This window comes from Ochotona curzoniae, unplaced genomic scaffold (assembly GCF_017591425.1).
Source record: "Ochotona curzoniae isolate NIBS_2020 unplaced genomic scaffold, NIBS_Ocur_1.0 contig_1014, whole genome shotgun sequence".
Classification (NCBI taxonomy): domain Eukaryota; kingdom Metazoa; phylum Chordata; class Mammalia; order Lagomorpha; family Ochotonidae; genus Ochotona; species Ochotona curzoniae.
In genome coordinates this window covers 47657824-47673723 of record NW_024464920.1, presented here as the reverse complement: position 1 = coordinate 47673723, position 15900 = coordinate 47657824, and the positions used below count along the sequence as shown (strand labels likewise).

Sequence of the window (15900 nt, the reverse complement as noted above, 5' to 3'; positions counted from 1 at the left end):
CCATCAGTGCCAACTAATCAGGACCGCAGCGGGTGCCAGGGAGGCCGGCCAGGCAGCAGACGGCCCGGCTGCCACGGTCACAGCTGCTGGCCCCAACCCAGCCAGGGAGTGGCCCGTGGACAGACACAGGCCTGAGTACCTCCCGCAGCCCAGGGGAGGCCTTGGGTCATACCCCAAAGCTGCCCAGGGTTATACCCTGGGAACTGACCAGGCATCCATCTCATTGAAGGTGCCCCCAACCCACTGTGGCCCAAACACCCCCTCCTGCCAACATCCTGCCGCCACCATCGCCTATGTTGCTGCCTACCCGTGCCCCTGCTCCCTGCTCTGGGTGAATGTGTGTGCCTCACCCTGCCAGGAGGGGTGCGTGGGAACCGTGTCACCCCACCCCGGCTCAGCAGCCCAGCAGTGACTGATCTTTTGAATGAATGACTGTATGAATGGGCAGTTCAAGTGGCACTCAGTCTGGTGGCCAGTCCTAGAATCACTCCCTTTTGATTGTGCAACAGAGCTTAGAGCCTGCCTCGTGGGGTGGGGGCTGCCTCCTCTGCCAGCCCCAGGCCTCACCACATGTCCTCCCATGCCACCTCTGTGGAGAAGACCACTCCCTGGGGAGTCAGGCTTCTCCATGGCTCCTCCCTGGGAGGGGTGGACATCCTCCCCCCGTCCTTACCCTGGCTGCCCCTCAAACCCCATGTTCCCAGAGGAAATGCCAGGTCTCCATGGCAACGCCAAGATCTCACTCAACAAATGTCTCTTGAGGGCCTTCCAGCACCCTCCTGTGTTGTGCGCGGCTGCTGTGACCATGACCCTAGTTGGGCATGCATCTTGGCAGCAACGGACTACAGCCCGGGGTGTCAGCAGGTGCCTCAGCTACACAAACCACTGTCCCACCCTGTCCACTGCCCTGGCTCATGCCCCTCAGCCTGCCAGATGCTAAGTCAGCACCATGCGAGCAACCACTGCCCCCTCCCTTGCTGCGAGAGGCGTTCAAAGGTCAGTGACAGACAAAGCACGAGTGGGGACAGGGCCTGAAGGGCCGTGAGGCATCATCACCACAGGAATCCTCTCCTAGGTCCAGAGGTGGGCAAGGGCCGTGGGGACAGGTGGGTGGCTGGGGTCCTGCAACACTGGAAGGATCAGGCGCTGGGGAGATGGCTGGCATAATTGAAGGTTCAAATCCTAGCTGGGCTCCAGGCAGCTGCAGGTTCCTGAAGCCCTCTCTGCCTCAGTTCGCATATATTGAAACAGGCATCACCAGGGCTCGGGGACCGGCTTGCCACAGTTCCCGCCTGTCATCATTCAAGGTGTGAACGCCTCCTCCCCCCACCCCCCAGCACCTCAGCCTCTCGGCCACACTGGTCCCTGCCTAGACCCCATCTTGTCACTCCGTTGGTCCTGCCCAGCAGTCCCTGCCAGTCTGAAGCCATTACAGGACACCATCACGTCCTTTCCACAGCCGGGGAGTTGGTACCTTTCATACCATTGACCCCTTTAAGAATGGAAGAACCCAGGCCCTGGTCCCCTGGGTGGTGAGCAGACCCCCAGAACTTATACCATGTTCTGACTGGCCAGCTCCAGTGCAGGCTGGCAGCAGGTGTTTCTGTCCATGTGTCCTGCCCCTTGCGTGGTCATTGCCCAGGCCCAGCCTGAGGCCCCTGCCAGAAGAAAGGGTACTATTGGACCAGGGATAGTGAGCCCAGACCGGGGTCAGCCTCCTGCCCTCCCCAACGCAGGGCTGCCCTAGTTTTTGTGGAAACATGGGCCCAGGAAAACATTGCTGTGGCTGGAGTGAGGAGTGGGCGGAATCAGGCCTGGGATTAGCCGGTTCAGGGAGGAGGCAAAATCCCAGGATGGGTGACACAGCAGCAAGAAAGCTGCCCTGGGTCTGCAAGGCAGTGCAGGCCACCCCCTGCCCCACCGCTCCCATTCCCATCCAAGCCTTGCCCAGCTGTGAAGAGCCCTCTGCCTGGGCTGGAAAGAGCTGAGACTCCTATGGAAGCCAGCCCTCATCAGGAAGCCAAGACCCCGGGACATCTTAGGGGTACAGTCACAGGGCAGAGCGAGGGTCACACTCTCCAGGCTTCACCTGCATCTTCTAGGATGATGGCGCTCTGCCTCTGCAGCCCTCACTGCAAAAATCCTTCTGTTTATTTTTATTTTGGACAAGACAAAAATTGTGGAACTGTCGGCTCACTCCCAAAAATGCCCACAACCATAGGGCTGGGCCAGGTCAAAGCCAGTACCTAGAAACTCAATCCAAGTCTTATGTGGAATCCTATTTACATGGGAAGCAAGAACCCAAGTACTTGAGTTGTTACCCGCTGCCTCCCGGGGTACACATCAGCAGGAAGCTGGAATGGGAAGCAGAGCCAGGGCTCCAACCCAGGCACTCCAACATGAGATGGAGGTGTCACAGGTACCGTCATAGCCACTACACCAAAAGCTCACCCTTAGGTTGACAATTGCAGGCAACCACCCCACAGTACCACTTGGTCATTAATAACCCACAACTCCATTTTGCCTGGTCTCCAGCTTGCCATCTAGTGGTCGAACTAAAAGCTACATGCCGCTGCTGAAAGAGACTGGGGCAGACAGTGCCAAGGGTGGAGGGCAGGACTTGGGGATACTCTGGAGACAAGCGTATTTAGCCTAGAAGCTAAGACCCCCGTGTTCCACATCACAGGAACTAGGCTCCACTCCAGCTCCAACTTCCTGCTGTGCAGACCTCCGGAGGCAATAGTAACAGTTCAAGAGCTTGGGTTCCTTCTGACCACCTGGGAGGTCTCAACTTCTCAGCTCCTGGCTTGAGGGTCCCAGAGCTACGCTGAAGGTCCTAGAAGGATGCTGGGGGACAGTGTGGTCAGGGGACAGGGAGGATGAGCGGTGGGAGCCACAGCTGACTGCGATAGCTAGCCAGGCCTCAAGCTCCTCCCATGTGTGCATGCCCAGGCATGAAAGACTGCCCCTGGAACGTGCAACCTGGACATCACCCAGACGCCCCTGCAGTCAAGGGCCCTGCTCTGCCCAAACGTACCTGCTCCTCTCAGGAACAGGAGCACTCAGAGCACTGTCCAGACACGGCCGGCTCAGACCACTCTCCTGGTCCAACAATATCCCAGAGCATGGCCTCCACTGCCTGCTCAGCCCAAAGCCCAGAACCATGAGTGCCAGGCCAGCCCACCCAGGCACTCATGCCAGGTGGAGGACACAGGGGTGGGTTTGTGGGCAGGGAGCAGAGGACAGGGCCCCAAAGCTCAGAGCTGGAGAAGTGGTGACAACGCTGACAGTGGAGAAGGTTCCAGAAGACCTTGCTTCCTCTACAGATGGAGGAACCAAGGCTCAGACAGGGAAGAGAGGCAAGCGGCCATACAGAGCCATGGAAAGTTCAGGGGCCTGACCTGCCACAGAATGGCTGTGTGACTTGGCACAAGATGCTTCACCTCTCTGGGCCTCACACAACTGCAGGGTGTTCAGTGCGTGGGGCCGCACAAGGTGGACAGGTGCTGCTAGGAACACCTGTCCCCACATCCCCCAGTGGGATTGCTCCTCTCCTGTCCCCAGCCCAGCGAAGTCCTAGCACAGACAGCAGAGGGGAAGAAGGGGGAGCTGAACCCCCAAGGTCGGTTCATCAACGCAGTGAGACACAAGGGGAAGGGGGTGCTGCAGGGCTCAGGAGAGATGAACACCAGACAATGCAGGCAGGGGCAGGGCTGTGGGGCCCAGAGGACCTCTCTGAACACGCCAGGTGGGCAGAGGGAGAGGCTGTACTGTAAATGTGCCCCCCCCCCCCAACCAGAGTACATGTAGGCTGCTGCTGGGAGGTCACCGGGATTCGATGACGGTGGGAGCCCTCCTGGGCAGCAGACTCCACCACACTCCACATCAGGCAACAAAATCAGCATCTAGTCCTTATCCATCCTTATCCTTATCCTGCCTCAGGTATTTTGTTACAACAGAAACAGACTAGGAAAAATGGATGGATGGGAAGATGCATGGAAGGATGCAGAGATGAAGGAAAGAATAGACAAACAGGTGCATGGAAAGAAGGAAGGAAGGATGGGTAGACCGATGGATGGATGACTGATGGGCAGACAGAAAGACAGAAGGATGGACAGGTGGAAAGATGGGTGAGCAAGCAGGCAGATGAACCTATGGGTGGCGGGGGGAGTGACAGGACTCAAGTTCAGTCAGCTCAAATATGGAGTCAGGAGCCAGGGCACCAGTGACAGGCTCCACACGGCGCCCTCCCAGGGCAGCCTCCTTCCATCTGGTGCCCACCTAGCAGTCTTTGAGACCACCCTCCTGGGGCTTCAATTGTGGAAAGCCAGGACCCCCATGGGCTGCACCCCGACTTTCTCCAACCTCTTTAGGCCCAGGAGCTGTACAAAGGCAAAGGCATATCAGCCCAGCTCTGGCACCCCCATAGTGCTGCTGTGTCTTCTCAGACTGAATGGCCAAGGCCTGGCCAGGCAGGGAGGGCTGGAGGTTGGGCACTCAGACTCACTGGGCACTCGGTTGATGGCTTTGAGAGGCCGCAGGACGCGCACGGTGCGGATGGCCGACAGGTTGATATTCTGCAGGTCCAGGGAATACTCAACCATCCTGTGAAAGAAGGGGAGGATGACGGGTGGAGCCAGGGGACACGTGCCCCACCATGCCCACCAGAAGGGTTAAATGTAAGTGGGGCTTCTGCCAGGGGTCTCAAGTGGGTGTGCACTCCCTCGGCTGTGCCAGCTCTGTTCTCAGACAGAGTATAGGGAGCAGAAACACCAGGCCCCATTGAGAGCCCCCGGCAGCTCAGCACCTCTGCCTGACCTGGAAATGGGGAGGACCATGCCCCCAGCCGGGACTGCCAAGCCCTCAGGCAGGGAGAGCAGAGGTGCAGAGGTGTGCTCAAACAGACCACAAGTGGGACCTGGACGTCAGAGGCATTGGGTCCCACGGGTCACATCCCAGTGTCATCCTTTCTTTTGCCGACACCGGCCACCAGGACACCACAGGCAGGCTGCACCCCCAAAGCTCCAGCCCAAGCCCACGCCCCTGCCAGGCCAACTTTGTCTCCACTGTGCCCGCAGTATGGCTGGACTCCATTCAGACATCCCTGCAGTCCCGGAAGCTTCCCACACCAGAGCCCACCAGGAAACCAATGACAAGCTGGGTTCTGGGCACCCCCAAGTCAGGAGTGCCCGGCGGGACAGGGGAGCCGCCTAAAGGCCAACACGTCCTGGGATCCTCACCACTGCCCTGGCTCTCTTCCCTAGGACCCCACCCAACACCACACATGCCCCCATGCCCCACCGGCCCCACAGCTCCCTGGGAGGCAGCCTGCTTCTCCCAGAGTCTTCCCAGATTCCCCACAGTGGACAGATCTCCATCTGGGGCCCCCTTTGTGGTCCCCTATATTTGCATCAGATCTTACCTGCTCATTTGCAACATACACTGCCCCCTTACTAGAAGACAAGGGACAAGCCATGTGCCAGGGCCAGCAGTGCCAGCCTGAGCCCAGCACCCAGCTCATCAGGCCCCTGTTCTCTCCCACGGGTTGCAGCACTGCAGCTGGCCCCACCTGTCTGCCAACAGGGCTTTTCCTACTCACTTTCTGTCGGGTGTGAAGCCACCGCCCCCTCCTGCTGCTGGAAGAGGGGCTGAGCGGAAGCCCCGGAATGCCCCCCGCTCCAGGCTCGGCTTGCACATGTGGCCATCCACCAGCACAGCCCTCCGTGTGTACACACTCACAGGTGCCCGTTCCTGCTCAGAGTGACAGACTAGAAAGAGACCTGGGGGTCTCCAGGGGGCCAAGAGAGGGAGCAGGAGGGGGAGGGGCCATTCAGGCAGACAGGGATGAGTGCTGGGGGGTTGCCCAGCGGGGAGGAGGGGAAGGACAGAGATGACGAGGCGTGTGAGGATCCCGCGCTCGCACGTGGGTGTGCCAAACTGTCATCTTCCTATTTTGCAGAGCGCTCCAGGCAGCTGGGGAGACGCGTGTGACGTGGCTGTGGGGGCGGCACAGGCAGGCACAGCAGGGCACTCTCACCGGACACACACCGGAGTCTGGGAGGAAGTCAGGCCCACTCCAGCCCCTGCCCTACCCTGCCCAGGGGAGAGGGGACACCTGCGTGCCAGGGCCCAGGGGGCACAGCAACCTAACTCCCACTAAGAGATCCACTGCAGCCTAGGAAGTTAGAGGATAAAAATGAGCAAATGCTCAACAGACAAGTGTATGGTCAAAGAAGTGAACGCCCCTGCAGGCCTACTGTGCGCGGGTCTGCTTCTACTGACTTCCCAACCATACCACTCCACAGATCCCTGGGATGACCCCAAGCCATGGCCTTGGCCTTCAAGCCCTGCACACTGTGGCCCCTGTCCACCTCCACCTAAGCCCAGCTCTACTCAGTGCCCTGGGTACCACACCAGGCTCGTCCCATGTGCTGGGCAAGGCCCTGTCCAGAACCTTCACTCCTTCCCCTCCTCCTTCCAGGGCTGTTCCTCTCTCCCTGCACCAGGATGGAATCCAGCCCTCTTGGCTCTGGCTGCCCCTGCACACCCTCCCATTCACACCTCCTGTCTGCCTCGGGTTCCCCCTAAGCAGACCCACAGCCAGCAAGTAGGGGCCACTGCCTCTTTGGAGGTGATCCCAGAAGTATGTGTGTGTGTGCACAGGAGCAGGTGATACTGTGGGCAGCCAGGCGTAGCCCCAGCCGGAAGCCTAAGAGACGGTGTGTGGGCCCAGGGGGGAGATGTACACTCCCTTAGGGGAGAGACCCGGATAAGGGGGAGCTAGCTCCCCTCCTCCTCTCAGACTCAGCAGGCACTTGGGGAATGGATAGCCTCCAGTCTCTCCAGAAGGCACCTGCTGGGAGCTACTCTTCCCTGCCACCCTCCTCTCCCTGCCCTGGGAGACTGTGGGGAGCCAGGACTCCCCAGTTCCCACTCCACAAGTCCAGAAGTCCAGAAGGGTAACAGGGTGGTGAGAGGCTTTACACCACATGCTGGCTTCCCTCAGGCCCCACATAAGACACCACTTTCCAGCATGGGAAATTAATTCCTAATTACACAGTCAAGTTAGCTCAGAGCTTCAGTGTTCAAAGTAAAAAAAAAAAATCAACAAAAACCCCACTCGTTCCTGCCAGCTTCCAGGTACCTCATTAGGTGAGCAATTCACACCCCCCCCCCAACAGCAAACAGCAAGCCCTTGCGTCCTCAAGTCACCCCAGGAGCCAGTGACAAAGACAGGCCCCAGGGACTGTGCCAGGAGCTGGCAGGGAGGGTGGGCATCCGTCCTGCAGCGATGACCCGGGTCCCAGGCCTGGCCCTCTGTGGAGGTACCAGCTGCCCGGCTCAAGGCAGGCCTGTGGTTGCAGGTGCAGCCAGGACTGAAGGAAGGAGCATTCTCTGTCCCCAGAAAGCGGGTGGCTGTGCCGGCCTCTGGCCTCCGTGGTGTCCTGAGGCCTCTGCCAACACAGAAGGCTGAGGCCAGAGCTGGCAGGAGGCAGGATGCTGACCATATGGCCGGAGCGCCTCCCTGCAGCTGAACCCCAAACCAGCTCTGCCCTCTTCCTCCGGATCCTGGAGCCAAGGCATTCCCCTGGGGGACCGGTTCATGGCTCAGCCCGGCCACTTCAGAAGGATTTCTTGAGCACCTGCCATCTTCCCTCGGGTGGTCTCCCCAAGGCCCACCGTGATACCCACTGCAAGAACCCAACTCACCCATTGCCCCGCCACCTCCCCAGTTGTCAGCTAGGCTGAGAGCACAGGGTACAGGACCGGTGGCCTGGAGGTAGGGGTACCCAGTGGTCAGGGCACACACTGGGTCCCAGCCCCACCTCGCGGGCTGGTATGCTGTGTGGCCTGAGGCAGGCCACATGCACATTCAGTGGCCACGACAGCTTCTGGCATCCGTAAGAGCCAAATGAGTGTGAGCTGTGATCATACCTGAGCTTAGTTTATATTCACTTGCCCTCCCATCACACTGCACCTGCCCAATCCCATTCCTGGGCCTCATCACCTGCCGGGGAGACAGCCTGAACAGGAAGTGCCCCAGAAGCCCACCGACCTCACCCCCTCCCTGCCTATCCAGCACCACGCCCCCTCTCTGCCAAGCCAGGGACAGGAAGAATGCCACCTCCAGGCTGAGCTGGGCTGACGTATCTTGGGTGCCACTGGGCTCCTGGTTGGAGGCCTCCTGCACACTGGCCACCTGGTCCCAGCGCCCAGCCCAGGGCCCGGCTGGCCGGACTCCCCGTGCCAGCTTGTTCAACTAGTAACTCAAGGGATGAAAGACCAGGAAAAAGCCCTGTGGAACTAGCAGAAAGCAGCTCCACAGTCGGAGAGGCAACACCTCTCCAGAAACCATCCTGCCCGGGGGATGTTCACCGGGATAAAAATAGGGGGTTCCCTCCACCTGTGCAAGGCCCTGGGGCCCTTCTCCAAACGTCATTTAAGACACAACGAAGTGGAGGGAACCTGAGCCGCTGGGAACCACACACTGGCTACCAGACAGCAGCTGGGGACAACGCAGGCTCGCAGTGGTGACCCGACCCCTGGCCCATGCACACCACACACAGTAGGAGCTTTATGGAGAGGGTAAGAGAGAGACAGGGAGGAAAGAAACAAGGAAGACAATTAGAATGTGGCCACCTTAGACCCTGACTTCTGAAGGGGAATCCCTGTGGTGGCAGCATTCAGTCATGCAGTGGGGAACCCTATGGGACGAAACAAGCTCAGCACCCTTATAAAAAGCCAAAGTAGGAGCTAAACCAGAGGCATAGCCAGCTAATCCTCCATCTGCAGTGCCAGCATCCCATATGGGCACCAGTTTGTGTCCTGGCTGCTCCACTCTCCATCCATCTCCCTGCTTGTGGCCTGGGAAAGCAATAGAGAATGGCTTCGGACCCTGCACCTACGTGGGAGACCTGGAAGAAGCTCCTGGCTCCTGGCATTAGACCAGTCCAGCTCTGGCTGTTGTGACCACTTGGGGAATAAACCAGCATATGGAAGATTCCTCTCTGTGATTCTTTCAAGTAAAATAAATAATTGTTTTAAATAATAAAAAAAATAAAAGGCAAAATTAAGCCCCAGGAGTTCCCCCCATTCGAGGACTCTGAGACAAGACTGTGTGCAGAAATGGTCCTTGCAGACAGCAAGGGAGCCACACCTGATGCTGCACCTGCTGGCCCGCAGAGCTGAGACACACGCCTCTCTGTTCTGCAAATGAACCAAGTCATCCCCACGTCGCTTCACACAAGCCCCAAAGCCCAGAAGGGCAGGAGTCATGACACACCTGACTCAGGCCAAGCTCCAACCTCAAAGATGCCGGATCTGGGTAGGGCACAAAGTGGAAGGAAGGACTGCCAAGACTCCCCCCCAGATCCCCCACCCACCCTCAGCCCCACCTCCACTCAGGCGACCTTCCTCCAAAGGCCCCTTCCAGGGCTGGGACACCAAAGGCCATTGGACATTCATAATGTCACTCGCAGAACACAAGCGATCTCTCTAAATAAGCCTGCTGTCCATGTACTGACCTTGAGTCCCACCTGCGGTTGACCACCTTGGCAGGGCCAGACGGCTTCCAGGGCCTTCTACAGCCCATCAGGCCAGCGGTTCACAGGCCAGGCTCTGGATCTGGGCAGGTGCCAGAGAAGCAGAGGCCATTCACCATGAGATTCTAGAGTTCTCCTGGCACCCTGGCAGGAGGGCCGGGCTGCTGGGAGGGGGAGCAGCAGAACCTGGGGGCACTGGACTCACAGTGTCTTAAGGCTTCTGTGTAAACGGCAATGGGCACCCCTGGTGAATGCCATTGGCTGGGCAGGTTTGTAAGTAAAGGGGCAGTGGGCATCCTCAGGCCTGGCCCTGCGGTCCCCCCCATCTGAACCAGGAGCCAGCAGTGTCTGGCTCCTCAGTTGGCTGCCTGTGAGTTGCTGGTGACTGCCCCCCTCCCTGTGGTGTCTGCCATCCTGTTACCATGGAAACGGGCTGCACAGTGACCATCACCTTTCCTCCCACCCTGCCCCACAGACGAAGGAGAAAAAACACTTCACACTCAGGTTCCCGCTAGATTCTTTTAAGGCCCAGACCCACACAAGACAACTCCGCTTAAAGGAGCTGGTTCCAGGTGTCCCACCAGCCCACCCCATGCGACAGATGGGAAACTAGCATGCCCCAGACCGTGGCTGCAGGGCCTCTGGGGTTGCCATGAGCCTCAGTCCTGGAGGCCAGACAGACCTGTCTGATCCAGGGTAAGCCAGGAACAGTGCATACACAACCCAGCAGGAAAGCCCAGGCTATGGAGGCTTCTAGAAACTGTCCCCAGTGATGACTCTCCGACTGGCTGGGTCTACTGGCAAGCACTGTGGAGCTTGCCTAGCCCACTCAGGCAGTGCTGTGGCAGCTCTGACCAGGGCCTGGAGATGTGGTGGGGCCACAGCTCTGACCAATGTGGGTGCAGACACTGAGGCCTGAGGACAGGAGGATAGCCAATGCTACAAGTTCAATCTCCTCTCTCCTATGGGGTCTGACACCACAGAGTGTCGGCTTAGCCAAGACGGCCCAGATAAGGGTGGCCAGGAGACTCACTTCTGGCCACGGGTGCAGGGAAGCGGAGGGAGCTGAGCAAGACACCACTCTTTTTCTGGCCCTAGTGGGCGGGCACGGCTGGCATGGCCCTCCCCATCCCTTCACTCTCTCTCCCAGCCTCTTCTGTCAGCAGCTGCCGTCTGGCAGCCCCCACCATGCAGAGCTACTGCCCTTAACCTCTAACCTCAGTCATTTGTCAGAAAAACTCTGCCAAGGATTTGCTCAGGCTCACCGAGGGGTGGAGTTCCCATTACCTGCAGCCAAACACACTCCTGACAAGGACACCCGACAAACAAGCAAGGGACACAGGATCCGGGTGATCCCCTGGCTCCACACATGAACAGCCAGTGACCTTGGGCAAGCCACTCCCCACGGGGCTCCTCCTAGGAGAGGCAGAAGTGACCACTCGCAGCCTCTGGCTCGCGGAGCTCATCAGAAGATTAAACAAGCTCAGGCCGCGGCAAGCACTCAGCAGAGTGGATGCCCTTATTTTTATCCCACCCCTGGACAAAGCCTAACAGCCTTGGGTTTCCTTTGATGGAGCACTGTGGACAAAGAGCTCTCACAGCACAGAGGGGACATGCCCACCTTGCCCTGGGTTTTTCAGAACACTCTCCTGGGCTGGGGGAAGAGGGGAACCAGCCAGCGTTTCCTTCCCTTCCCAGAAGCTGCAGGAGGGAAGGCGGGGAGCTGCTCCCTGCACACCCTGACCCGTCCATGTCCTTGTGGCCAGTGAGGCACTGAATTGTGGAGTCGACACTGTCCTGGACGCTACCTGCCCCAGAGCACATTCAGGCCCTGGTCACAGAGGTGGAGGCGAAGACCCCTCCCAACTCCTCCCCTTTCCTGTGGCTCCAGATGTGGGCCTCACCCTGCAGTGGCAGGAGTGAATCAAATGACCTTTCTCCAAGGGGCCATCCCAGTGCCTGGGGAAAATGTAAATGCTAGACCCCTCTACACGTACTGGGTCAGATTCCTGCAGCGAGCCCTACAGAGCCTACATTTGAACGCGTGTCTCAAGGACCCTGAACAGCAAGGAAGAAGGAATGCTGAGAAGGGGCGAAAAGGCTGGGCCCTCCATGTTTGAGGAGCAGGTGGTATTATCCGTTTGTCATCTGAACCTGCGCCACTGGTTGGAGGAGGAAAGGAACTTCTCCTACAACCTCCAGCCTAAGGCCCCTCTCTCCCCTGAGACCAGACATCGGAATTCTTAGGGAAGCTTTTAACAAAGGGGTCTACACCCCTACCCCACCATCCTCCCACCTCCCGCCCTCAGCTAGCAGCAGCGGCCGGCCAGGGTTACCGCCTGGGGGAGGAGATAGTCACCCAGGTAATGCACAGAGGGCAAGGGACGGATCAAGACTATCTCAAGTTCAACAACGGTATCCTTGAATATTTCATGACCTCCTAATGCACAAAGGCAGGAATGTGGCTTAAGTAAGACGGCGTGGTGCGGTCACCTACACACGGAGAGAGGTGGCTGCCCAGGCTTTGGCACACCCTGCAGAAAAGCCTCTGGTGAGATGCCAGCAATCGGAGGAGCTGCAACAACCCGCCCTGGCCGAACAAGCCCACAGAGCAGAGGCAGCGAAAGCGGCTGAGTCCAGGGCCCCGGAGGCCACTGGGAGGCACGGTTACCAGCCAAAACGCCAATGTTTACTCTTTTGGTTTGTAAAAATCACCTGCTTTGAGTTCCAGATGGGAGAGCCCTTGAAGCTCTGTGACCTGGTGAGGTGGAGTGGGGTCACATGGCCCCCAGACAACGTGCTGGTCTCCCGTACCGTACTGGGCCAAGGCCACTGAATCTCTTCATCCCAAATGCCATCATCAGGTGCTTGGGAGTCTGTTCCCAGACCGGGGACTGAAGCCCACGCATGCCCACGTGAGTCCCTTGGGCATGCTGGCATGCAGAGGGAGGACACCTTATTTAGCATGACCACTACAAGTATCCCAAGACCAGAGCTGAGTCTGCTGCACTTGCTGCAGGCCCCCTCCCGGCCCCCTGCCGGCCCCCTGCCAGCCCCCTGGCTCCCACACCTCCTTCCACTCTCCACCCTCCCATCCCACTTCCTCCATGCCCCTGTGCCTGGCCAGCTCTAACAGCAGGGCGTGGAAGCAAGCATGGGGCCTGCCTGAACACAGTCCTTGTGTGTCAGCCCCATGCGCAGTCCTCCCTGTCCCCGGAGGACACAGGCTGCAGCCCTCCGCACCCAACCCCAGGATAAGACCACGCTGAGACCTCAGCCCGCACCACCAAAGCCAGGCTGCTCAGCTCACAGACCCCATCATCCTGATTCAGAAAGAAGAGCAGGGAGACAGGTGGGGGAACAATCTGTCAGCAACAGAGGGACCGTGGCACCCCCAAAGGCAGGGTGGGGCCCGAGGGATGTGGTGGGTGGGACCACAGTTGTTAGGACAAAAATCACCCTGACGTTTGGAGAAGCAGTGGTATTGCAATGCCGTTCTGCAGCAGAAGACTTGCTTAAGGATTATCTCACCAGCCAGAGGACGACACCTTGGCTCAATTCACTGTTTCCCACTCATTATTGGTGTAGATGCCATAAAATCCGACATTAATGTGCAGGTCTGGATCTGGCCAGAATGCAAACGGTTTTTGCCCAGCCAACAAGAGAAACCCCACACAGCCGTTACTGCCCTGCACAGGTCTTTAAGCAATTCCAAGTCTAGCCTCTCTCCCTCTCTTTCCACTTCCAAACTCTCCATCTCTGCTGGGTCACTGGCCTGCTGGGCCTCTCCTCAAGAATCAGAAGCAGCTGGGGAAGTCGGCTGACCCCAGCCGGAGCCGGCAGAGTTGAAATGACCATGCTTGGGAAGGGACCATCCCTGACTCAGAGACCCAGGCAGGGCATTTGGGAAGGTCCTGGAGAAAAGACACACGTGCAAGGCGCTTGGTGGCAATTCTGCAAAAAGAAAGTAGAGGAGCGAGAACTCAAGAAGGGGCGGAAGGAAGGCCAGGTGTTTGGACTGGTGGGTAAGATGCCAGCTGCACGCCTGTGTCGTATGCAGCAGCGTGCCCGGCCCTGCTCCTGACGTAGCTTTCTGCTGCTGAATTCACCGGGCGGCAGCTGGCGGCTCAGCCAGGCTCCTGCCCCCTCGAGGAGCACCTAAGGAGCTCCTGTCTCAGCGCCCTCCCTGGGAGACACCTGAGAAGGGAAGCAGCCAATGAGAGATCGCTCGCTCTTGCACTCTTTCCTCCTCTCTCTGCCTCTTGACAAAATCAATGTTTAAAACTTCATGGGAGGGGCCAGCATTGTGGCACAGTGGTTCATCCATGGCCTGTGATGCTGGCATCCCATAGGGGCACTAATTCCACTTCTGGTTGCTCTACTTCCAATCCAGTTCCATGCTAATGTGCCTGGGAGAGCAGCAGAAGATGGCCCACTGGCCCCCGCGTGGGAGAGCTGGAAGAAGCTGCTGGGTTCGGCCTGGCCCAGCCCTGGCCATTGAGGTTATCTGGGAAATGAATCAGCGGATGGAGGATCTCTCTTTCTCTAGCAGATGGAAGATATCTCTCTCTGGCACTTTGCCTTTCCAGTAGAGTAATATATCTTTGAACCGGGGGGAGGGAAGACCATGGAAAATGCATTTAAAAGCAGGAGTAGTGAGCTGAATGATTATGCATGTCTTGGGTTTGCAAAGCAAACCCCCTCCACCCCAGGCCTGCCCCAGAGCAAGGTCTGAACTCTGAAGATGAAGACAACCTGTACAAAATGGCCAGGAGAGAACAGGTTGTCTCCTGAGAGGGGGAACAGGACCCGGGCCACCCAGCTACCCTACGCCGTCCATGCAGGCTGCTAGTGAGAGAAGCCATGCCCACACTGTCCTCCCCCCACCCAGGGGACCACAGGGACACAAGTGCAGCCGGACAGGTGCCCAACGCCTCAGGATGTCCTCCTGCCAAACCAAAAGAACTCACACGAACTTGACCGAGGGGACCCCAGGGAACATGAGAAACCAAACAAAGCTGGCCAGGCTGCTGGTGACGCCTGGGGAGCAGGGGACAATGCCGCTGAGAAAGTGAACGTGACACCAAGGGGAGGCCACCGTCCCTCTGAAAAGGCCCAGTGAGATGGACCCCCTCATGCTAGGACAAGCCCGTGGGATTCCACACACACTCCTGGTGTGACCGCCACCCGCTGGTTCCTCATCTCAGCCAGGCACTGGGCTGCCTCGAGGCCTCTTCTTCACACACCCAAGTACACACACGTGAACTCACACTCACACACACGCACCATGGCCTCCAGCCTGTCCTCTGCCATGTGGTCCCATCCCCGGCAACAGCTGCTGCTTCCTCCGCTGTGCCATCACCCCAAGAAAGCACTGGAACCCCTAAGTCAGATTGACTCAACCTGGCTCCTATCCTAAAGGCAAATTGTAACACTTGGCCCGTGTCCACCATGCCACAGCTGGGAGAGACCTTCATGGGTGAGACTGCCCCCTCTGCCCCTCCCCAGGACTGGGCACTCCTACCAGCCCTGCCTGATGGGTGGACCATGCATGGCTGTGATCAGAAAAGCAGGGACAAAGCACAGAGCGGGCCCCGAGCAGCTGCATGCTGGGCCATGGTGCCCTCTGGCCTCTGGGACCATGGCTCAGGTCTTGGTTGAAACAGTTTGGGGCCCAGGCTCCCCCTCTGTCACTTTTGGGGATCTAGGGTAACAACAATAACAGCTCTCATTTGCTGAGTGCTCACTCTGAGGGAGCCGTAATTGGAGCTCCCATGTTACAGATGAGAAAACAGAGGCCTAGACAGGGCCCTTGGCCTTCTCAAGGTCACCCAGCAATCCAGCTGGGAGACAGAGCCCAGGAGCAGCTGGCCACACAGGAGGGGCAAAGGCGTGTCCGCCCACCCAGACCCCTCCCAGCTCATCCCAGCTGAACACATGGCCGCTCCGCCAGCACCGCGGGTCGGGCCCACGCCGCTCACCCGGCCATGACGATGAAGAAGTCCAGGCGGTTCCACGTGTCCCCAAGGTAGCACTTCTTGCCAAAAATGCCCAGGGCCACCATCTTGAGCACCATCTCCATGGCGAAGAAGATAAAGATGAAATCATCAAAGACCTACAGTGGGCAGAGGAGAAGGGAGACAAGCAGCAGAACAGGTCTCGGGGGTCAGAGCCACCGGTGGCCTGGGGAGGACCCTCAGGACCTGGTGCAGCACGGTCCACCCTCGGGAGGAGACTGAGGCCCTCAGAGAGGAGCCGTGAACTTGGCCAGGCAATGCAGACCACTCTGTCTCCCCAGGGAAAGGATCCTGACTCAGGGTGGGGCCCGGGATCTCTCCCACCCCCGTAACAGCCAGCA

The 15900-nt window shown here is 58.6% G+C and overlaps 1 protein-coding gene across 1 annotated transcript in view; it reads right to left on the bottom strand.

The window, feature by feature from the left end:
- The window catches only part of CACNA1I (calcium voltage-gated channel subunit alpha1 I), a 62675-nt gene that overhangs the window by 33468 nt on the left and 13307 nt on the right, over nt 1-15900 (bottom strand). Inside the window, exons 3-4 of the mRNA XM_040986137.1 lie at nt 15524-15657; nt 4508-4605 (exon numbers count right to left, since the gene is read on the bottom strand). Coding sequence (XP_040842071.1) covers nt 4508-4605; nt 15524-15657 — 232 coding nt within the window. The remainder of the gene's footprint in view (nt 1-4507; nt 4606-15523; nt 15658-15900) is intronic.